Source organism: Haliotis rubra, unplaced genomic scaffold (assembly GCF_003918875.1).
Source record: "Haliotis rubra isolate DU_JTF1 unplaced genomic scaffold, ASM391887v1 Scf120, whole genome shotgun sequence".
Classification (NCBI taxonomy): Eukaryota; Metazoa; Mollusca; class Gastropoda; order Lepetellida; family Haliotidae; genus Haliotis; species Haliotis rubra.
The window spans coordinates 1,803,243-1,829,436 of NW_025765115.1; the positions used below are offsets into that span (position 1 = coordinate 1,803,243).

General features: G+C 38.8%; 1 protein-coding gene and 1 long non-coding RNA gene across 2 annotated transcripts; one reads left to right on the forward strand and one right to left on the reverse strand.

The window, feature by feature from the left end:
* Positions 1-325: 325 nt before the first annotated feature.
* Positions 326-5,301, forward strand: LOC124263668. Its single transcript, XM_046698328.1, has 3 exons — positions 326-377; positions 4,246-4,488; positions 4,992-5,301. Exons 1-3 carry the CDS (start codon positions 326-328, stop codon positions 5,219-5,221), a joined length of 525 nt encoding a protein of 174 aa, XP_046554284.1. The 3' UTR covers positions 5,222-5,301.
* A 5,799-nt stretch (positions 5,302-11,100) lies between these two features.
* LOC124263736 lies at positions 11,101-26,194 on the reverse strand. Its single transcript, XR_006894922.1, has 4 exons — positions 26,183-26,194; positions 26,023-26,026; positions 18,618-18,622; positions 11,101-11,193 (listed from the first exon to the last, which is right to left on the reverse strand). It is a non-coding gene; the product is annotated as an uncharacterized LOC124263736 (long non-coding RNA).

Below are 26,194 nucleotides of genomic sequence, written 5' to 3' on the forward strand. Positions count from 1 at the left end.
CTGAAGCACCTATCTGGGATACGTTTTGCTACACTGTCACTTCAGCCACCGAAACATCTAGTAAACGTAGTTCGGTGCGTTTCTTTATGTGAAAAGTATATGAGGTAATATATAAATAAGTTGACTTTGCAAAAATGTAGCATATTGGTCATACGCAGGTCAAATCAACATAGCTTTGGGGAAACCAGCAAGACAGAGCACTACCTGGCCCAACACCGAGGCGTCTCGGGCAAATGACGGAAACAGAGCTAGCAAATTCGGCAGCGGAAGCTGTTCCCATACAGAGCACGAAAGGACAAACTGGTGGCAAGTGGATCTCCAAGGAATGTACTCCATAGGCTCAGTCTTCATTGTCAATAGAGACTCACAAGTAACTGGTAAGAAGTCTACTCCATAGCCTCAGTTTTCATTGTCAATAGAGACTCACAAGTAACTGGTAAGAAGTCTACTCCATAGCCTCAGTCTTCATTGTCAATAGAGACTCACAAGTAACTGGTAAGAAGTCTACTCCATAGCCTCAGTTTTCATTGTCAATAGAGACTCACAAGTAACTGGTAAGAAGTCTACTCCATAGCCTCAGTCTTCATTGTCAATAGAGACTCACAAGTAAACTCAAGGAATCTACTCCATAGTTTCTATCTTCATTGTCAATAGAGACTCACAAGTAACTGGTAAGAAGTCTACTCCATAGCATCCGTTTTCATTGTCAATAGAGACTCACAAGTAAACTCAAGGAATCTACTCCATAGTCTCTATCTTCATTGTCAAGAGACTCACAAGTAAACTCAAGGAATCTACTCCATAGTCTCATTTTACATTGTCAAGAGACTCACAAGTAAACTCAAGGAATCTACTCCATTTACTCTGTCTTCATTGTCAATAGAGACTCAAAAGTAACTGATAAGGAATGTACTCCAAAGCCTCAATCTTCATTGTCAACAGAGACACATAAGTAAACGGGTGGATTTACTTGTTACGATTTATTATGGCTAAAGCGTCTCCCTTTACTTGCAAGTGGTGGAACATGGCCAAGCTGGTGGCATAATACAGTAGAAGAAAAGAAAAAAAGTTTCTGCTAATAAGTTAACAAAACATGTGCATAAATAGTAACGAAATCATTGTGGTAATAAAAGTTTAGTGAAAGGGATGATATTTACATGTGAGTAGTATAGTAAGGGTCATAAGACGGTACTTTTGGTTGAGGGAGGTTGAGGGAAGGTTAAGGGAAATTCATTGGCTGATCCAAGTCACGTGGTCATAGCTGATGCATAGGTGAATGTAGGCAGGACGTCACAGGTCAGGAAAGGTGAATGAAAGGTGCATGTTAAAATGCGTTCATGTATTCTTGTGGAAAACCCTTTATAAGATGTGAAAACAAAAGCAAAGTATAATGGATAAACCTATGTATAGTGTGTAGTCATGACCATATCGAGCTGTCAGCCCGGTTTGAATTGAGCGCGCTTGGCAAGTCACGCGACCTCGTCGTTTCAAATAGCCTGCTCTCGACTCAGCGTGCGACCTGTTTTGATGAATACAGGGTGTGTGTTGAAAGTACATCATACCACAATAGAGACGGGTTGTGTTAACATTATGTACGCTGGGTAATGTAGGAAAAATGTACGTCTAGCTGGATCAAATTCATCCTGTACGGTGTACAAGTTGTACTCCATGAAAGTTAGGCAAGCTGTTTGTGAAGAGATAGAAGAAATAGATAAGACATGTAGAGGCAAGGAACGTATTTCATGTTTACGATCTTCATCCTTAATCGCAGTGTGAACATATTTTAACATGGACATTTTAAAGGCGAGGAAAATGTTTCGATAGAAAAATATGTCGAAGCAGGTTTATTCATAGCTAGTGTGTAGCAGATAGACTAAGCGACTGACTGGCCATAACAATGTCAACATACCGGCGAAGCTTCCCATTCATAAATTGTGTGACCAGTGTACCGTATTTATTATATGTAAGGGAAGATGTGTTGTATATTTTTTATTTTTAAATGGAGTTATTTCAGAGAGGGCATGGGTATTCCCCTCATTAAACCTTTGTTTTGTTGTTGTATATTAAATGTAACCGGTATTTAATACATTTGAATGATGTAGGAATGTATGTGCGTGTCGATATTATAAATATATCTGAACATGAATGTATGACACCTTTCAATAGATCAATTACGGTTCTAACCACTACATGAAACATTACTTTGAGTGTGGTTAGCAGTTCATATTTATAAACACATCGTAAGTAACAGATTTCTGATGAATGAACTCGCCCGCACACATGTCTAGGGTCGACAAAACTCTGGGTATTTTCAGACCACCGAACTGTAGACAGTCACACATTGATAACAGGAGAGTGTAGCGTTTGTGTGGAATGCACTCATCCTTGTAAAGGTAAATCCATGTAAAATACTCGTTTAAACTCACAATTTAAATGATGACATTACTTTTTAGATGTATTGGTATGAATGGGAGGATCTGTGGAGTTTGTGTCGATGTCTGTCTAGGGACTCAACATATTATCATCGACGTATATGAAGATTATATTCTATGCAAAAACTGACAAAACAAACAATTCATTCATATCATTTATGGATTCAAGTCAATCGGTTCAATACAGAGCTGTGATATACGCATGGACAATAGGATGTACGCATGGACATGCTGCTGCTTCAAGGCGCAATTGTTTAAACAGCAAGTCCATGTTTTGAAACACATTTCGCACTGTGGAATGTTCAATTCACCTTTCCTATGCTGTTTTAAGGTTGAATGGTTATCTATAGTCTATGCTTTATCCATTGCCTTTAACGATTTCCGTCCAGGGGGTCCCAGCTTCACAACTCCTCTCACGTAGAGTGAACACAACTCGTCTGTATTGTGGTATGATGTACTTTCAACACACACCCTGTATTCATCAAAACAGGTCGCACGCTGAGTCGAGAGCAGGCTATTTGAAACGACGAGGTCCCGTGACTTGCCAAGCGCGCTCAATTCAAACCGGGCTGACAGCTCGATATGGTCATGACTACACACTATACATAGGTTTATTCATTATACTTTGCTTTTGTTTTCACGTCTTATAAAGGGTTTTCCACAAGAAAGCATAAACGCATTTAAACATGCACCTTTCATTCACCTTTCCTGACCTGTGACGTCCTGCCTACATTCGCCTATGCATCAGCTATGACCACGTGACTTGGATCAGCCAATGAATTTCCCTTAACCTTCCCTCAACCTCCCTCAACCAAAAGTACCGTCTTATGACCCTTACTATGCTACTCGGACAGACAGACAGACAGACAGACAGAATTTATTCAAGAAAGAAGCCTTGGGCCCATGATACATACTTTCTTGATGATATCATATAACACCTGAGTGAGAATATAGGAGCTGAGCAGGCACAGGTATGAAAATTTGTCATACAATATTATAGAAACAACAAATGCATTTATAAATTTTTTGGTTTTAAATGATGAGCCTTACTGTGTACCATAACTGAAGGGCTAAGTGCTTTGGGTTATAGTGTTGGCTCTCAGTTTCAATACTTCATATAAATACAGACGTTTACTATGCAGGATAGAGACATTACAGTGTACCAGTGATAAATGCAAGACTCAGTGCTTATGGATTAATAGTGTTGGCTCTCAATTTCTATACTATATATAAATACAGACGTATATTACGCAGGATAGAGACATTACTGTAAACAACAAATGTACCAAATTCTCTCATTTTCTCGTTTTATGTCAATAATATAAAAACAATGAATACGTGCATAACACAAATAAAAATCACTACATTTTTCACACAAATCATCTTTTAATTGTATTAATCACATGATTTGGGCTCATTATGCCCACATTACAACATTGTGTTTGCTTCACAGAAGGGATAAATTTTCAAACCTCACTAACAATACTTTCGAAACGTGCAATACAGTTAAAAGAGTTTCCGGGTCATTGTTGCGTTCCTCGGAGTCAATTTTGGAGACCATTTTGACTTTTTACATGAGTAATTTTGATGTTTACAAATACTTTTCACTCAGCGTTTTTAGCTACTGACGAGACAGTGCTGGAAGAAAAAGAAAATTGGGACAACTTGTTCCTTTGTTGTTTCTGGATGGTAACGATGAATATCCAGTGATAGCTTTAAGGTAGAATCGTTACCTTCTAATTTTGCTAATTCTGAATATGTAAACAGACTCGGAAACTGAACACCTGCTCAGTGTTTGTTTTTTATTTAATAGGCTACTTTCTGCAGGACCTCGAAGTCCACGTGTTTTGGGAGGAGCCATCGCCTGGTCTCCCCAACGGAACTGTGTGCGCCACCCATATACCTCCTATGGGCGTAACTGCCACACTGCAGTGTGAGGCCCCCGTAATAGGAAGGTATCTTAGAATCTACAGACGATCAAGTGAAACGGTTGGAATGCCGAAACTGGTCTTCTGTGAAGTGGAAGTATATGGACGCCGAGTAGCAACATGTGGAGGTATGTGGGGGAAATAGGGGCTCTGTCTCATCATAATTATACCCATGAAGATCCGGGTTAGAATTGGTCTTCAGCAACCCATGCTTGTCGAAAGAGGCGACTAACGGGATCGGGTGGCCAGGCTCGTTGTCTTGGTTGACGCATGCCATCGTATCCCAGTTGCGTAGATCGATGCTCATGCTATTGACCACTTGCTTGTCTGGTCCAGACGTGAGACATCTACAGACAGCTAGAATAGTGCTGAGGGCTGGGTTGAACAACAAACAAACACACTCATCATAAAGAAACACAGGGTGTAGATACAGTGTATGAAAACAATAAAGGCGGCTGTGTGCCTTTACATACAACTGTTTGTCTATGAAAGTACCTCAATTTCTCACAAATAGTAATATATTGGCACTTAAGATGGGAGTATTTCCGTCTTTGCTATTACCATAAGTATATATTATAATAGCCAACTGAAACAAAAGTACCTTAAAATACATATTGATGTATATCTTCAGTAATCACCTTCAAGACCAGTCAAGGAAAGCAAGCAATCTGTGACAAAACTGAAGTGCATTACAACTTATCTGTAATTTCGTGTTCCATATTGTGTCTACAGTCGAGAGTTTGCATGGCTTACAACTACGTCAGGCAAACCCCTGTGTGTGAACTCATCTACGATATATCAGTCATAGATCGCTTTGAAGCAAGTGCAATTGGAGATTTCTATGAACTTATATCCGAATGAAACCACCCAACAAGCAGCATCCGGCAAGGCAAGAACTGCTTAACTTAATTTACAGATGTTCATAGGCATGCTGTATTGGTAAAAGAGACCCTGAAAATTATATATCTGGTATTTTTGCAGGTCACAAACATGTGAAGAAGTATGTACAGATAAAAAATCATTAAGTGCCTCCTCCTATTCATGTCCTTATGTCCTGAACGTTTGGAAACATATGACATTTATCTCATTTGTGTACATGTCTAAAATATAATCAATGTATTTTGAAAAGTGATGATAGAATAGTATCTGTGTTTATAGATGGACACGAATTCTGCTTCACAACATATGATGCAAAACAGCTAATGAAGAAAATGAGTTAGGGTCTACTCAAAAGACAATGTACACAATATGTTTGTGGATAAATGAATTGGTTTCTGTATTTCAATATTACGTGTATGAATAAACAACATGTTTCGGCAAAATGAATATAACACACGATTTTTTAAATGAAGGCCGCCATTACCAAGATCAAATGACATCCAGAACAAGAACCATTGGGCCCGAACAGTATACAGAATAGCCTGGTCTAGTTTCTAGCCCCCCAGCTTTTCAGCGTCTATTATTCTATAAATATAGCATTTCCATTACATTTTAAGAAATGCAATTTGTAACAAACTATTTCTGCTTGGTTTGGAGGCTCGTATCCAGAACTTTCTTTGTATATATTTTCGGTGTTTATTTTAGAGTTTTACAATACCACACAGACTATGTGAGGATTTTAAGCTGACCCTCCCAAATGGTATGCTATAATGTGTGTGGGAATATATTTTAGGGTGTTTATTTTAGAGTTTTACAATACCACACAGACTATGTGAGGATTTTAAGCTGACCCTCCCAAATGGTATGCTATAATGTGTGTGGGAATATATTTTAGGGTGTTTATTTTAGATGTTTACAATACCACACAGACTATGTGAGGATTTTAAGCTGACCCTCCCAAATGGTATGCTATAATGTGTGTAGGAATATATTTTAGGGTGTTTATTTTAGAGTTTTACAATACCACACAGACTATGTGAGGATTTTAAGCTGACCCTCCCAAATGGTATGCTATAATGTGTGTGGGAATATATTTTAGGGTGTTTATTTTAGAGGTTTACAATACCAAACAGACTATGTGAGGATTTTAAGCTGACCCTCCCAAATGGTATGCTTTAATGTGTGTGGGAATATATTTTAGGGTGTTTACTCCTGAAAGTTGTCACTCACCCACCTATTCACCCACCAGCCACCCAAACACTCACCCACCCACTCACCCACCCACTCACCCACTCACTCACCCATCCACTCACCCACCCACTCGCATCATAGACAGTGCGCTGCCACTATTACCTCTCCGACTAAGTAGGAAAGCCAGTTAAAATATTCATTTGTGTCAACTCGGATGATTGCCCTGCAATGGAAAGTTCGATCATTTACTGCAACGTTTCAAAACATAGATCAATATCGAAAAGAAAACTATTGACACTCCATCTAATTATGACATATTCAATGCCGGTCTGGTCGTGACAAAAACAATACTTCTTGTATGTTATATTTGTATTTTTTGAATCTTAGGCAATTATAAATTTTGTTAGAACTTCGATTTTTTGTGTAAATCGAAAATATATTGTATAAATTCTTCCGAGTTATCAAATAATTTATTGATGTTTCACAAAATGTAAAATTATGTGCTTTACTAAATACATGTGTGCGTGCGTACATGCGTGTAAAATGTAAAATTACGTACTTCTCAACACGATGAGTGTGTTTATTGAATACTTCCAATGAAGTATGGAAGGTGAGGTGAATTGGGTTTAAGGATATTATTGCACTTATGAACGTGTATGTTAGTGTGCGTGCGTGCGTGTGCATGCATGCATGTGATATCTGCTTGGGCTAGTCGTGTCCACGTTTATCCATTTATTAGGAGCGCAACAAGAGGTTACCATATTTTACTGTCTCTATGTCAGACGCTGCCGTAGATGAAACCATCCATCTTCCGCTCACCGGGCCGGTGCTTTATCCATAAGACCATAGTGTCACATCCTTAAGCCCAGTGTCTTGGACGACGTCGTCTGTCCATTGACACTCACATCCGAACTGTTGGTCAGTGTGGTATGCCGCCTGTACATCTATGTGCAGCCGCGAGATCCACCTCGAAGATCCTGGCTAGGACTGTTTGTCAGCAACTCATGCTTGTCGTAAGAGGATCTAACCGTATCGGTTGCTCACGTGTGTTGGCTTGGTTGGTACATGTCATTGTTTTCCAAATGCGCAGATCGACGCTCATGATGTCAATCACTGGATTGTTCGCTCCGGACAGGTCGCCCTCATACATCTGGAATATTGTTTACAGCGATGTTTAAAAACAAAAGAAAAGGATATGTCTGCTTTCTGGACTCTCAGTACATAGGTCAAGCGGCGATTCCGTTTCTATCTGTAAGTAATTGTATTTGTTTACTATATAACTGACCAAAGAAGTAAGGAATCATCCTTTACTTAGTCTTCACTCCTGGTAAATTCCAGTCAAATTCATTTAGGTCTTGGGTTAGTGAAGATCCGGGTTAGAATTGGTCTTCAGCAAATCCATGCTTGTCGAAAGAGGCGACTAAGGGGATCTGGTGGCCAGGCTATTTGACTTGGTTGACGCATGTCATCGTATCCCAGTTGTGGGGATCGATGCTCATGCTGTTGATCACTGGAATGACTGGTCCAGACTTGATTATTTACAGACTGTCGCCATATAGCCGGAATATTGCTGAGTGCGATGTTAAAAAACAACCAAGCACCCGATCCCGTTAGTCGCCTTTTAAGACAAGCAGGGGTTGAAGAAGACCAATTCTATCCCGGACCGGATGCTCGATCGAGCTCGAATTAGGCGATTTGGAGGCCAGGGAAGGACGTTGACGTTTACATTGACGATATGCACCTCTTACACGAGCTGTGTTGGGTCGAGCATTGCCGTGTTGAAAACAGCCACCTCTGGCGGTTAAAAAGTGGGAGGAGGTGAGGTCGCAGGATTTGGTCGATGTAGCGAGTTGAGCCACCACTAGCTCTGATCTACCCGTGTAGGACATGGCTCCCCACACCATGACGCTTTCTCCACCAAATCTGTCCACCTGTCGAAAGCAGTTCGGCGCAAAACTTTCGTGTCGACGTCGAGAGACATGTTGTTTCCCATCCCGTCGTTGCAGGAGGAAACGTGATTCATCGCCGAACCAAACGCGTCGCCAGTTCCCCGGGTTCCATGCCTGTAGCCTGTTACACCATTGGACACGTCGTTGTCGGTGTAGTCGTGTCAGGGCAGGTCCAACCTTTGGTCGATATGCTCGAATTCTCACTTCTCTCAGACGATTTCTGATAGTTTGGTCAGAAATTCTTAGAAGACCAGGCACCTGTCCTGCAATGTCCGTTGCTGTAGTAAACCGGTGACGTAGTTGAAACACCCGGCTGAATCGGTCCTAAGCCAGAGTAGTCACTGCCATAATCGATGCTGTTGTGGACGTAGAAGTGTCTTACAACGGCAGACTGGGACTACCCTGCTTTCAAACGTCCAATGGCGATATTTCGGCCAGTAGTTTTCAATCCAGGCATTTTTATCTTCGTTTGCGTCGTACATTTCGTAATGAAATGATGAATTTGTTTAAGATTTTATAGTCGATGTCTCTACTTATGTTTCCGACACATTGCAAGTGCGATGCGTGGAAAACATTTTCTTCATGCACTTTTCATGTACCGTCTTCATTTTTATGACAAACGTTTACAAACACATTTTTTTTACCTTTTGCGTGCAATAAACAACAACCACGGCAGGAATAACAGGATTCAAACACAGGAATTGTCTTAATTGCGACTGTTGTCACTATCGAAATGAACTGCTGAAAACGCACGCGCGTTTCTTTTCTTCTTTTTGATGAGTGTATCCGATAGTGATTTATAAACTCATGCTCATGATGCAGTAAATATCCCAGAGATGTGGAAAGGGTTTTGTCGCTTTTATTTACATGTACATTACCTAACCTCCGTTGTCTTTTCTTTTCAGCATATGTGTCCATTCTTATGTATTGCCCTTCGTGAAATCTACACAAACCCAAATAGTTCATCATTAAATAAATAGAAAATATTCTATAAAGACTTGAAAATACACTTATACTACTTACGATCTTTGCTGATCAATATTTATGAGCATAAAACTTGAGCTAAGTGCATGATGAAAGTTTATTATATTGACGGTTATTGAACAACCTGCTGTGTAAACAATAGTAAGTTTTCATAAAACTCTCAAACTATTAAAACATGATAATACACGTTATATAGGCAGTCATTACATTACAAGCAGGCATACAGGGAGATTTTAGAATGTGAAATCAGTACATTTTTAATAAGCAGTCCAGAGAAGAGTCTGATCGAAATCCGCAAGCCAAGAGCGCTCCTTGTGTGGCAGACAATGTGTATAAGACAATGGGTGATAATTAAGTTTTAGGTGGACTGTACAACATGTACAGCAATATGTATAGATTAAGAGCCAATATGTATAACCCTATTAGTGTTTATGCAAGAGGTCATAATATTTTTTAAAGAAGTAAACACCCCTATGCTGGTTACCATAGCAAAATGGATTTTCGTTCAAGAAATCCATCATGCGAAATATGGCAGTATATTATTCTGGTCAATTATGCCTCTCCTAGTTAGATAAAAAATTTCTGTCATCTCATTGTATCTAGAAGATTATTGTTCAATAAATCTATACTGTACATCCGTTATCTGAATTCATTGATCTTTCGGTGACATAAACATTTTATTTTATTGATGTTGTCTTAATTATAAGACTTTTAGGACTGTCCCCTAAACATGGATGACAGTACGACATTGTGCAATTAGGACAACAGACAGCGACACGGAGAGGGCATCTACATGGCTTGGGACTGTTCGTTGAAATACAAATATATTAAATTCTGAAAGCCAAACGTGATCAATATTCACACCAGATACAACAGTTATTGTATTGTCGCTCAACCCACGGCTCCTCCACAGTCACGCAGCTGACAATATTTGTGTCATTGACTTTAAGGAGAATTTCAGAAATACCAAGAGTGTCCAACGGGATTCGAACTCGCAACTTCCTTCCTAAAAGCGACATTGCAATATGGATTTTTTATGGAATTAATAATTACATAAGACGTAACATCAAGATTATCAATTTATTTGTTTAAAATGTTTGACATTTGTGTAATGGCTAAAAGTATTTTTGAAAGTAAAGTAGGAATGATGAAATGAAACGAAAGCTATAATGTACAGAGTTTATATATGTACACGTGAGAACGACAAAAGTAATAAGATAACATTTAGGTGGAGACTCAACAATGGAAGCTAGCAGTTTTGTTAACAACCTCAGATCCTTCTCCTGACCGCCTTCGTGGTGTAGCGGTTAGAGCGTCCGCCCGAGAGCGGAAGGTCGTGGGTTCGATCCCCGACCGCGTCATACCAAAAGACGTTAAAATATGGTACTTGTTGGTCCTTGCCTGGCGCTCGGCATTAATGGGTACAACAAGGACTGGTCGGCTCGGAGTCAGTATAATGTGTCTGAGTGGGGTATTCATGCTTCACTACGGCATGGTATCTCAGTGGGCTAGCACTATAAGACCAGCGTAAGTCTGGGCTTGTACAAGCAGATACACACACATGCATGCACGCCGTCATATGAGCGAAATATTCTCAAAGTACGACGTTAAACCCAATTTCACCTCACTTCAGATCCTTCAACAACAGACTCGTCAAAGAACACAGGGTTACACGCCTCAGGCCAAAGAGTTCATATGGATCCCTGGCCATGTTGGCGTGTTTCAAATTGGCGACAAACATGCCGACCAAGCTTAAACTCCCAGAAGTTAACTTAAACATACCCTTATCTAAAAAACGAAATAAAAAGCCTACCAAAACAAAAAATCATCCTAAAGTGATCATACAAACAGGTCACACAAAGTTAAAGTCTCATCTTCATAAAAAAAAAAAATACCAAACAGACAAATGCACACACTGCAACGAAACAGAAACGTCAAAACACGTGCTACTACACTGCATACACTACCAACGACACTGGTGCTTAGAATGGAGTTCACTGGACACTAACACACACTTACCACTACAAACACTCCTATCCATTAAATAACACCAAAGTCTTCAAAGCCTAAGGTATATTTCTTATCAAAACTGGGCCTTATAATCCCAAATAACCATCTACACGCAGTGCTAAAATAAAAAAAATAATGATACAAAACAAAACATAATTTCCAAATTCAAAATTTATATAAATTTAATTATGCAACACTAACGCCCCCTGCAGGTTGCATCAAACACTTAATGTGCATTATGTCGGAAAGCGCACGTTATATCTCCAAATCATCATCATCAATTTTTAATTCATCCGATGAAGGAGTAAGAATACTCTCCGAAACAACATGTTCCTCATAATAAAGAAGATGACATAAATTATCACCTTTATGTGTATCACTTCTAACTGCCGTTGAAAGACGTTTACTATTAACTAAATATTTAAACTATAAGCTACATCCTTGGACAATGCCTGCAAATTGATGTGGTTATATGACTATTTAACATGTTCTGTCTTCTTTATTGTTCTGAATATACAGTGTCAAACTCGTATCTTATAAGTTATAGCAGACTGAGGCTTGTCGCAACTCGACCAACGTCACCCGTTGGGTTGGAAGTTAACGACGTTCCATTTCACCCCCAACACTTGTGAAACAGCAGACAGAAGGGGCGTGGGGATGTTACGTTGTCCAGCGAAGCCAGTGTGTTACGACGTAAATTGTAATAAAAACGCAAATTGTAAGACTTGCAGCAAATTGTAATAAACTTGACGTAAATTGTAATAAAAACGTAAATTGTAATAAAAATCGACGTAAATTGTAATACGCAAATTGTAATAAAAATTGACGTAAATTGTAATAATTTTCGTTGCGGTAAAATGTAATAAATATTTACGTAAATTGTAATAACAGTTTTAATCACTCGTAAATACGCAGGTGTTTGTTTTTCGTTGCATTTCATACATCAAATAAGCTTGTTAGGGCGATAACTCAAGAAAGAAATGATGGATATGGTTCAAATTTGGTACCAAGGTACAATGTATATTGGCGAGATTCACCGACACAAGTGAAATAGAGTGACCTTGAGATAATTTTCAAGGTCACAGCAAAAATCTGATTGTTTTGCCAATATAAAGATTGTTAGCGCGATAACCCAGAAAAAGAATTGACAAATCTTAGCTTAATGACGAAAATGATATTCGTCCTGATATATAATCGATATAAGATCTCTTACTGTCCTCTGTATCATGTCTTTTCGCAAATATCTTTTGAGGTTTTGATATATATATATATAAAGTGGGGTGGGGTGGGTGTGTGTTTCTAACGGGTATATCAAATCAAATCAAATCAAATTAGACATTTGTATAGCGCTACATATCCAGAGTCCTGCTCATGTGCGCTTAGTCGGATACTCGTTTGAAGAGGATGGTTTTGCGACAAGGTCGGAAACTGTTGATATTTTCCGATTTTCATTTTCAGGTAATCAATTCCAGAGTACAGCACCCGGTCTGCTAAATGATCTGTCTCCGTATGTTGTGGTTCGGACAAATGGAATAGCCTAGCTGACTAGCAATGAAATGCATCTCAAATTAAACTTCAGGAAACAAAATATGCAAGAAACATTTTTGTATGTTTAAGATTGGTAGAGGTGGGCTAGAATCAAACTTAGATATTAAACTGCACAAAAGGCAATTTGAAACTACAATCGCTTGTTCAAATGACTCCCCCTTCTGTTCACTGAAAGAACTCGAGGAAGAAATGATGGATTTTGTTCAAATTTGGTACCAAGGTTTATTGACGAGATTTACCGACACCACTTGAATTGAGTGACCTTGAGGTCATTTTAAAGGTCACAGCGAAGGTGTAACAGTTTTGCACATGCCAAGCTTGGTAGCCGCGAAATTAGGAAAGTATTAATAGATTTTGATCCAATTTTATATCAAGGTGTTGGCGGGAATCCCCCTACACCAATTAAAACAAAATATGCAAAAAACATGTTGTATATTGGTAAAAGTCAAACTTAGATATTAAACTGCACAAAAAAGCAATTTTAAACTATAATCGCTTGTTCAAGTGACTCCCCCTTCATGTTTACTGAAAGGGCTTGTTTTGGAGACACTACCCACCCCCTTTCAGTTGACGTCATCATAAGGATATAACTCATGCTAAAGTTTTCACTTATTCATACATGGTGTCAAGGGTTCAAACTAAATACTGAATGGTCACACAAGTGTCAGCTCTCAATATGTTGTTTATCTGGACACAATGTTTTTGAAAATTTAAAATGAGGGTGTCCTAAAAAAACAGTCCCCGTCTAAATGTAAATCAAGCAATCCAAATCTTTGAATGTTGATGATGACGGGAAGTCATCCAATACTATGCTGAACACAGTTTATATGATACTATCTGAGGTATACCATTATCCAAAAGATAGCACAATAGTGCAGTTGTAAGGCGTCTGCCTATCACGCTGAAGGCCCTGTTTCGAGGAGGCACCGAGGTTCGGTTCCCGAGATGGGCACATTGCGTAGTATCCTTGGACAAGATACTTAGATCTACACTGTCTCAGTTCACCCAGCTGTAAAATGGGTCCCCGTGAGTATTTGCTGGCTATGTGAGTGTTAGTTCATTGCGCCTAACAGGCAGCATGGCTGTACAGTCCCCACAGAGTTGAAAAAGTATCGGAAACTACGATAGTGTCCTATGATCGGGGATAGTAATGTACGTAGCGCCGTGAGCAGGCAATGTGCCTGGATGTGAGCGCCATATAAGCGGACTATTACTATTACTAGATACCAAATGGGAGATCGTTTTCCATTTTCTGCAAATTTGCAAGAAACATAATACCCCAATGTTGTGATGACTAATATCTCGTTAACCACATTACCCACATGAAATTTTGGATATGACTTTGCTAATGATTCCTTCATAATAAAATGGAAGCTTTTTTTCAAACATTGGACATCGAGAATATAGTTAGTTTGACTACATTTTCAACGCCCCTCGTAACATACTTAAAAGAAATGAGAACGTCTAAGGAAAAAAGCATTTCGATCTCTGAATACTTCTGAGCTATTTAAATATAAAAAGCAAAGGAATAAAGTAAATAATCTAAAAAGAATAGCCCAGGGAAACATTTAATCTATTTTTGATAACTATTTATCACCTCAGTCTACTCAATCAGGTGGTTAGTACTTCATCGGGACCCATTCCCCTTCTTGTCACTGATGATTCTGGGATACCTTCAGTTTTTACAGATTTGGATAAAGCTCAAACATTAAATGAATATTTTGTATCTGTTTCAAATGCTACTGATGGCGGCAAGACTTTGCCACCTGTTAGCCATCGCTGTGTTAACAGTATAACAAATGTCATTGTAACCGAAAAGGAGCTATCTGATAAGACCTTACCAGCAAACAAATCTAGTGGACCTGATGGCATTAACATGAGAGTGTTAAAACGAATTTGTACATCTATAGCTGAACCTCTTTGTTTGTTGTATAATATATCACTGAGTGACTGTATTTCCTACATTGTGGAAAATGGGTAATGTTACTCCTATTTTGAAAGAAGAAAATGCATCCCTCCCAACTAATTACAGACCTATTAGTTTAATACCTATCCTTTGGAAAATCCTTGAAAGAATAATGGTAAAGCATGTGCACGACCATTTCCATGAACATAACATTTTAAGTAAATTCCAGTCAGGTTTTACTGCTAGTCATTCTACTAGATCTCAACATAGACATTTATCATAATATATGCTCAGTCCTAGATAATCACCACCTTTACTGTATGCTGTTTTGTGATATTTCAAAAGCTTTTTACAGGGCATGGCATAAAGGTTTATTGCACAAATTAGAAAATGATGGTGTTCGTGGAAACGTACTTAGTTGGTTAACTAACTATCTATCTGGGCCCGGTTGTTCAATACTCGGTTATCTTAACCGCCGGTTAACTCCTAACCGAACGTTAAATATGCGTTGTTCAAAACATGGTTAGTCATGCCGTTAGCTAACGTCGCCGTCAAAGTTTAACAGTGTGGTTATCGTCACTGGTTAGCTTCCATATATCCCATAGTTCCGTTTTCTGTTTACTTCCGGTTTACCAAAAATGGAAACGCAAAATGTCGCCTGCACCCCAGAAGTCGAAACTTCTCTGCTGACGAAGAGAATGTAATCCAGTCAATGGTTGAGGCCAACTCTATAGTTTATCATAGGCATGCGAATGTCGTAGCGCTAAGAACGTTTTGTATTGGAACACAAAGTTCCAGCCGTTTGCATAATTTATATTTCAAAGACATATGATCCCAGCTCTGTGTGGGACTTACTTCAATTCCAGCAACAGAAAAGACATTTTAATGACTGACTGACTGACTGACTGAGTTTGGTTTTACGCCGCTTTTAGCAATATTCCAGCAACATCACGGCGGGGGACACCAGAAATGGGCTTCACACATTGTGCCCATGTGGGGATTCGAACCCGGGTCTTCGGCGTGACGAGCCAACGCTTTAACCATTAGGCTACCCCACCGCCCCACATTTTAATGAACAACTATACCACAGCTATAGATAAAATATGATGAATCCATGAAAATAATATTAATATTAGAAGCATGTTGTCCGTGGATAGAAAATGTATAAACATTACACACAGAGTTACGCTTAGACGGCTACAGTCTTAATGAATCTTTGAATTCCCACAAGACCTATCGCTCACTTTTCACTCCTTAAATTGTCATGACTCTATGGCCGAGTCGTGAAGATGCTATCAATATCATTTATTAATTATTTGCCAAGTCTGTCAAAAATTGTAATGTATGAACACACATTGCCAAATCTTTTAACATCAAACAATATAGATGTTGTATAATTAATACCATAGCTTTTATCTGAAATATGCACTCAATACCAATAGAAACTTAATATGTTACTAGCACCACGTGCAAGTAATCAAACTTTAATCGTACTATAGGCTCCAGGGCCAACACTGCTGAATAAAATCGATCTATTATCCGACCTTACTTTAGACAAGAATCTCATGAATAATACTGTGCAATATCGTCATTATCTGAACGCCTTCACAGACGCATATTCCGGAAAGATGTCTTGAAAAACATGAAACTGCGTCTTATTTATAGATGAACATAATTTCCTCGATACTCATTAATCAGATGAACCTTCATTTAGTTCAATTCACAAGTGACTGCAGAAAATGCATAATTCTTTTTAATGACTTCACGGTCGGAAAACATGTATTATATTTCATAAGTGTATTATAGAACGTTGCAACGATTCGGCAGAGAAATACTATTGTGCCATAGTATTCCTTATATGAACCTATCAGTGTATAACATTAGCATTTAGATATTGTTATAAAATAAGTTAAAAATTCCAAATATTATCGTGTAATATGACAAGATATAGTGTTGTGTTCGCTATGGGAAGGGATGCCAGACGGACATATCAAAACAAAATCGGATAATTACTTGGAGTATAGATTTTCAAAAATAGCATATTAATTAACAATGATATCAGTTTTTAATAAAATCACTTATAATTCTGCAACGTTGCCGATAAGCCTGGAATCGTGTTCAGATGTTTTCATAAATACACTCACACGAACGCCCAAGTGCACTTTGCGCCCTATTGGATAGTGTTTACAAAATCACGTTTCGCAAAGGCCGGCATTGAAACGCCAATTACATCACTTGTATTTCATATTCAGCGGCGACAAATGAATCACTGCATTCTAAGGCTGGGACGGGTACTCGGGTAGTCCTATTTGTAGGAATCGAGTATCCGGAAAGGGAGAGAGCTCTGTAATGACAAGGGCAGACAATAGCTTGTCTTTTTCATTTTTGACGTAACACACATTTACATCATTGAGTGAGTGAGTGAGTGTGTTTTACGCCGCTCTCAGCAATATTCCAGCTATATGGCGGCGGTCTGTAAATAATCGAGTCTGGACCAGACAATCCAGTGATCAACAACATGAGCATCGATGTGCGCAATTGAGAACCGATGACATATGTCAACCAAGTCAGCGAGTCTGACCACCAGATCCCGTTAGTCGCCTCTTACGACAAGCATGGGTTACTGAAGATCCATATTCTAACCCGGAAATTCACGGGTTTTTACATCTTTGGTATTGTCCGATTAATGGAGCATAGTTTTAATGACTGTAATTTATCTGTGCATGAGCAGTGAGTAGTTAAGTTACAGTAGCAGCAGGAACAAAACGTTCGTTGTTAAAAAGTTCGCGGCGGTCCTTAGGTGTGTTAACTTAACGTCACGTTAACAGCCTGTTAAAGGTTAACAGAGTTTGAACAACAAGGTAACCCTCTGTTATTAGGTAACAGTCGGTTAAATGTACTTAACGGCTGGTTAAAAGATAACCGAGTTTTGAACAACCGGGCCCTGATAGACGACAGTGTGTCTCTGTTAATGGAACATTATGGTTCTAACGGTTATATCTCAAATACATGTAGAGGCGGGAGGCCTAACGGGTATGAACAACAATAAAAACTTTCATGCATTTATGACCCACATTTTCGAACCTTTTATCAGTCTCTAGAAGGGAGCTGGCAATAGATTTTAATGAGCTTCGTCCTTCAAGCCTGAAAACCTTTCAATATGGTTGATTAATCCTTTGTCATTTATCAAAAAAAGTAGTGAGGTTGTGCTTACTTAGATTTCTAAAATATATGGACACTATTGGGACGTTGGTAACTGTCATCAAACATTATTTGACGACATTTCTCATGGTTTGAATATAGCCGACTTTATAGAAGATAAATATCAGTTTACAACACAACTGCCTAAATCTTGGTATTTTCGGAACCAGAGACGGGATATGCCGATATTGAGGTCGTTAACCTAGCATATTATGGTCACGAATATAATTTTCTATTTATTACCGTCTTTAAGTCTTATTAAGTCTTTAATTGCGGAGATTACGCGATAATCTACTTTCCAACAAAGGCAGGCTCCCCGTCATCGTTGTATTTAGAAGGTGGCTTCTTAGAAGCAACGTGACGTCATAGCATTGTTCATGATGTCATGACACCATGACAAAGTGATATTTTACCCGGTGCATATCGCATGAAAACAAATTATCCCCGATATGTTTGCCCTCGTATGTTATAAGCATTGTTATTATCATTCTTTGAGGTTAATGCCATCCGTTGAATTCTTTGTTGTATTTTGAGCGGTGAAACTAAATAAATGATTTCTTGGTCTACCCATAACAATTAAGGTGTCAACTTCCACTGTATACCTTACAGAAAGAAGTTTTGACTTTACTTCGATAACGAGCACATCTGATCGATTCCTTGAAGCAAATGATGCAATTCAATATCATTTCTACATTTTATTTTAAATGCATCAATCAAATACAACAAATGAGTAGACAGATTGACTGCTATGTGGCAAGGAATAACCAGGCGCTAGCGATTTATGATATCCTTAGCAAATGTAACTTAAAATTCCCTCTCATAAAAATACAATAATATGTAGTAATATGATGAAGAAAATAATACGAACCAGGTTAAACTATGACAACGCAATATATGAATGTATGACCGAAACATAAATCATAATAAATCACATATGATCAAAACATAAGATTGACTTCAAATATATCCTTGCGTCAACATTGAAAATAATTCGAAAATGAAGAAGAAGAAACGTACATTTCAAAGTGTAAACAAACAATATCCTGTTATTTTGGGATATGCTATGAAGAACTTCAAAATGTAATAGAAATAACATTAAATTATTGAAAGCTATTGCTCGTAAAATATGTCCTTCCGTCAACATCGAAAATAACTCCATAATGAAAAACAAGTAACTTTAATTTTCGAAACATACACAAATAATCTCTGGCTTTTTTAAGACGTGTCACGAATAATTTCACAGCTGGTAGAATTAACATGAAATTATAGAAACCATATGCTAACAAAAAATTGAAAATTAGTAATGACAAAGCGTTTGTCACAAACATAGCTATTACCCCCGCCACATGTCGATATCTGAATGTCGCAATTATCCTCTGTCTGACCCTGAAAAACCTAAACACCTAAACGTTACCGAAACTGTCATCTGATGCCTTGATACATTATGCGAACAAATTCCATCCATTAGGTTTGGAGATATCGCAAGAATACTCGCTGTGACCTTGAAAATAATCCGAAGGTCACTGAATTCGACTGGCGTTAGACGATACTCCCAACGCATCTTGGTACTACCTTTAAGCAAAACATATTAATTCTGTCTTGTATTTTCGCACTAACAAGTTAGACATGTGCAAAACACTTTTTACTGTGAACTTAAAATGAGCACAAGTTTCCCAATCAATCGGTCTTGGGGGAATCCCGCCAATACACCTTGATATAAAATTGGGTCAAAATCTATTAATACTTTCCTGAGTTCGTGGCTACCAAGATTGTCATGTGCAAAACTGTTACACCTTCGCTGTGACCTTTAAAATGACCTCTAGGTCACTAAATTCAAGTGGTGTCGGTAAATCTCCAATCTACAGTCAATAAACCTTGGTACCAAATTTGAACAAAATCCATCATTTCTTCCTCGAGTTCTTTCAGTAAACAGAATGGGAAGTCATTTGAACAAGCGATTGTAGTTTTGAAATTGCTTTTTTGTGCGGTTTTTATCTAAGTTTGATTCTAGCCGACTTCTACCAATCTCAAACCTAGCATATTTTGCTTCCTGAAGTTTGTGATGCATTTTATTGCAGATTTTACGTTTTTTGGGAGTACCAAGCCAATATACAAAGTCTCACAAAATGGGGATCGTGAGGCTGCAACATAGCAAAACCAATTTGCTTGAGGCTGACAGATAATATGTAGAAAAATAAAACATAAAAACAGCTGCATTTGTATCATATTCAGCTAGGTGAGGCTGACTACTATTTGAACGTCCCTCGTCTACCCGTTAGAACACCCACCCACCTCTCCGACTCTTCTACATGCATGCAAGTGTGTTAGATATACCCGTTAGAAACCCACCCCTACCCCACTCCCACTTTATATGTATACATATCAAAACCTCAAAAGATATTTGCGAAAAGACATGATACAGAGGACAGTTTATATCGATTATATATAAGGACGAATATCATTTTCGTCATTTAGCTAATATTTGTCAATTCATTCCTGGGTTATCGCGCTAACAATCTTTATATTGGCAAAACCCTCAGATTTTTGCTGTGACCTTGAAAATTATCCCAAGGTTACTCCATTTCACTTGTGTCGGTGAATCTCGCCAATATACCTTGGTACCAAATTTGAACAAAATCCACCATTTCTTTCTTGAGTTATCCCCCTAACAAGCTTATTTGATGTATGAAATGCAACGAAAAACAAACACCTGCGTATTTACGAGTAATTAAAACTGTTATTACAATTTACGTAAATATTTATTACATTTTACCGCAACGAAAATTATTACAATTTACGTCAATTTTTATTACAATTTGCGTATTACAATTTACGTCGATTTTTATTACAATTTACGTTTTTATTACAATTTACGTCAAGTTTATTACAATTTGCTGCAAGTATTACAATTTGCGTTTTTATTACAATTTACGTCGTAACATGCTCAAGTGTAATGTGGGCGCGTGCACTTGTAACGTTGTGAAATGGCGTGACGCCCAAGGACCTAAGAAGACAGGAGGACGCATAGCTTCGCCACACCTGTCAAAGTGACCACTAGATGGCTCCTCCAACGCGCAGTGATACTGAGTATCCACATCACTATTTCCCAACACCGACTGCAGAACGTTTAACAACACACACACGTGTCATGAAAACAGTGACTGACATCACGGGGTGTGGTGGGCGACTTAGGCTCCAGGCTAGTGATCCAGCGAGCTTGAGGTGCCGAAATCGAGCCCACCTGTGACCGGGTGTAAAAACCTTGGATTCAACTTTGTGTATAGACTCTTTCAGTGTTGTTACAAGCCCTAGTGTACAGTACACAACCCTGTGCACTGACAATGTAAAAGAACCGACGAATCCGTTGGTATATGACCAGATGGTGGCCACATGAATACGTGCCAACACCTAGTTGCGGGTACAGCAACGTGCAGTAAACTTGGACACTGTGCCTATGTGTCCCAGTCCACCAAGCTGTGAATGGGTACATCGTAAGGGTGGGAAAGCCACATTAACTCGATGCGCCTAGCGGCTGTGAGTTGTATAATCCCCAGGGAGTTGAGATTTATATCCAAAGATCGAGGGGAAAAACAAAGCGCCTTTGAGCAGCTGAGCTAAACGGGATATTGGCGTTATACAAATCTATAAAAATGTAAATGATACACGTAAATGTGAGATGAACGTCTTACTCCTGGGATTATTTTCATGCAATGGCCGGAATGCGCTTGCAGTTTCAGGCATATCGTTGGTACAAAATGCATGCACGATCATGAAAACTACATGGCAATTTCTATATCATCTGTTTTACTTGCCCCTTTGAATATAAAATATGTCCAGCACTCGTATGATAAGGGTTAAGGGTGAGGGGTGGTATTGTTCTGTGACATCCATATAAAGCTCATTGGTGGAGGGGCGGTGGGGTAGCCTAATGGTTAAAGCGTTGGCTCGTCACGCCGAAGACCCGGGTTCGAATCCCCACATGGGCACAAAGTGTGAAGCCCATTTCTGGTGTCCCCCGCCGTGATGTTGCTGGAATATTGTTAAAAGTGGCGTAAAACCAAACTCAGTCAGTCAGTCATTGGTGGAATAATGGAAGGGGTAAGCCTGCTGATACCATGGCCCAACCGGAACAACCTAAATCTTATCCATTATCTGTTCATTCTGTTACAAGCAAACAATAGAAAGTGTAAAAAAATCCGGCAAATCCTGGTTTAAAGGCAACAAGTTGGAAAAAACAAACTTGGTACGCCAATGAATAGCATGGCTTCAAAAGCCAACGTTCCATTCAAAAACATACCACTACCCACAACGGAAGGAAACAGTTGCAATCACTGTCATACAGGGTATTCAAACAAACCAAATCTCAAAACGCCTTGGCTCAAAACTATTCATCTAATAGACATATATTCATTAAAACCTGACGGGCTGGCGTACCTTTCAAATTTATACATGATACCATGTGATGTCACGTATATATGTACAGTTATCTGCGTATATATGATAGTTATTGATGAAAATGACGTGTGCATTCAAGCAGAAACTGTTAAAGTGTATACGTATTTAGGGTTTACATTCCATTCTATGTTTGTTTACGTTGTAATGGCATTGTGTCAGGCACACATTCGTATGTACATCCACAGACGTGTTTATGAAACGTCTCCTGCTGTTTGTGGTTATTTGGGCTACTTTGGCTGGAATGTTCACGATTAATGAGCATAAATATTCCTACCTAGATCTATCAGTTTATGGTCAAGGCCACTCAATGATGTTTGAAATATTGACTGTTATTTCAAAATGTTAGACATATACTCACTTGAAAGAGACCAGTACAGATATCCTACTTCTTGCCGAAGCAGTTCACACAGTTTATTACTTTTGTTGTGAATGTGCAGACCCACGGAAGATCTAACTTTCCTTTCGTAGTTATGACAGTTGGTGACATTTAAGCGATTTAAGGAACATATCATGTACCGTGAGCGAACAGTTTGAACTACGGGTGATCGAATGTTTAATTAACAATAATGACAAGTCATCCTGAATTCATTGTAATGCTACAAATGAAAAATAATGCTTCTTTAATGCCAAAATTCATTTCATCGATAAAATTGTCGTAGCCGTTCAACAAACTGTTTTGAGCTTGTGTAATCACAATGTTGACGGTTGACTAAATGCATATCATAGAGGGAAATTCAACGGAGTCAATGCTGTTTCACCTGGTTATGAATCTATGGAACGTGTCTGCGTTATGAGGATAAACTAGGTTATTTGTTTTTTAGATTCTATTTGTTTAATTTGGGTAATACAATCAAGACACTGCTCGTGACGAGCAATGTCAAGATCAGGGACTTACAACACCAAATTCACTACGAAATGATAACCCTCATTCTTCGTCAGTCATAAACTATTGTATGTCTGTTCACCAGGATGACCTTTTCTAGGGTAACGGTATATCGTCAGTGTGTCAATAGAAACAACGAGGGTTGTTTATCATATGGCATAAATCAAATCAAATATTCCCTTCATAAACGCCATTCGGTGACCAGGTTTTCAGCAACCTGTGCACATGTATGTACAGGTATGACGACCTATCTTTAAGCTAAGAATGCACACGTGAAACTGTATAACGTCAGTGTGCTAATTGAAACGATTGATATCAGTATGTGGCATACATCAAATCAAATATTCCCTTCATAAACGCCATTCGGTGACCAGGTTTTCAGCAACCTGTGCACATGTATGTACAGGTATGACGACCTATCTTTAAGCTAAGAATGCACACGTGAAACTGTATAACGGCAGTGTGCTAATTTAAACAACGATTGATATCAGTATGTGGCATACATCAAATCAAATATTCCCTTCATACACGTGGTTATCTGACCAAGGTTTTAGCTACCTGTGACAACATGTATACATAATTACAACGACCTACCTTTAAGTTAATAATGCACAGGTGAAACTGTGTCTCATTGAATACGTGTTAGTGAATATCAGCAGGTGTGTGAAGAGCAACTGAGAGCATGTCACGCCAGAAGGTGGGAAGGAAAACATTCTCAATGTGTATTTATTAACATACATAATGAATTAACCACTTTGACTTACACAAACAAATAGTTCACAATCTGAAATAAATTAGGCTTTATGAAGCAAAGGAAGTTCAGGATTAAAGGCACCGGTGAACTTATGCTTTTCAGATTATTGCACCAAATGGGTTCCTGAAAATCAGATCGTGAATCTCACTACAGCTGGACATTCCATCACAAGGACAAACCTTTGGTACCTTTGTAAAGTACCTTTCGCCGTTTTTCACTCAACAATGAAATAATCAACAGGACATCAGGTTGGTTCCTCGGGCTTTTCGGCACCACTTTCAAAATGACGAGATCAATTCCAGACTACAGTTGAAAATTCTGTATTCATATTTTGAAAACTGATCCTGAACCAAAGAAAATACGGGAGTGGTGACAAAATGACTAAGACTATGACATCACTTCCCTAGGGTGTGGACAGTTCCCCTATTTCAAATTATTATCCCACTGAAGCAAGAGTCAGACTATTGTCATGGATACAAACAAGCGGAATTTCACTATCGAATCCCGTGAGCAGCGCTCTGATTGGTCAGATGAAAGCTCTGACGTCATCGGTTTTGGGATGTCTTTAGATCAGTTGTAGTGGAAGCAAGCAATAAGATCTGTTTTTACCAGAAATTTGGTTCAGCGAAAGTGGCTACTTGTCTCCGATAGAGATGTAGCATTTTTACATACAGTATGATTATATCTCATATCCAGTATCTTGAATGATTCGTATGAATTTAGATAACTGTAGTTATGAATATTGTATGTTCTGGCAGTTCTGAAGATACCACGTGGCATTATTGAAATCACAAGGGCGTCTAAGTAGTATATATTCAAATGTCTGACCAAACATTAAGAATGTAATTACAATATATAACATGAATTATCCAAGACCAGTTATGTAGAGAAGAGTGTCCGAGACACCTGTTGCAGTTCGGAAAGAGACCCGATTCACATGTGTAGACACATATATCAGTTACAGTTATAGTTTAGACTTAGAATAGTATACGTTCAGTTGATCCAATATATACGACCAACTGAACGTTTACTAGTTTAAGTCTAAACTATTTCGTTCCCTTTAAGTAGGCGATCTGACATCGGAGATCAATACAGCTAAACAAATAATTTGTTACACGTTTTGAAAGAAGAAATCAGCGTTGTGAACGAGCACTCAATAATCGTTTCGCTAATGTGTTTTGCTTGAACAACTCAACGTTTACGTGTCGTTGTTAATTCATGATCACCGCAGGTTCTTGCTCTAATTGTTTATGGGGCGGTGGGGTAGCCAAGTAGCTAAAGCATTCACTCGTCACGCCGAAGACCTGAGTTCAATTCCCAACATGGGTACAATGTGTGAACACCCTTTCTGGTGTCCCCCGCCGCAATATTGCTGGAATATTGCTAAAGCGGCTTAAACCTAACCTCACTCACTCTAATTGCTATATATTGACATAACCGACCCTATTTTTATGATTTCTAATGCTTGCGCGGTTTTGGGGACGGTGTTGGGGACTAAAACACTCAGAAACACCCCGTTCTTTGATGCTGGTCGTGGCCTGTATGCATACATTGGCATCGGCAAGGCTGTTTTTGAAATTCCGCTATGGAATGCACATGCCTACTGGATTAGAACAGTGTTGATGAGCATGGGTATTTGTGCAATAATTCACGAAGATCTTTTAAAAAGAGAACCGATTTTAAAACTGAAAATCAAGTGTTTTCTCATTGTTTGTTGTTTTACGATGCACGCAGCAATATTCCAGCTACTTGACGTCGGTCTGTAAGTAATCGAGCAGGGACCAGACAATCCAGTGATGAATGTTTTCTCACTGGAATATACTAGTATATATTTTGGCGGTGTCAAGTGCTACCCATTCATTAAGATGACGCGACATGCAGTAATAACTTGTAGCATGCAACACAGCTGCACCGCCAAGGGGGTATGCACATTAAATGAAACACGCAGGACAAGTAGGGTAGGTCTACGTTAACGCTCATCACGTACCGCACGTGCATTTGTTTCACTGTTTCAACTACTGTTTCCTAAGTTGAATAAAATTCTGAGATTTAAATGTTCAACTGGCAAGGTAAA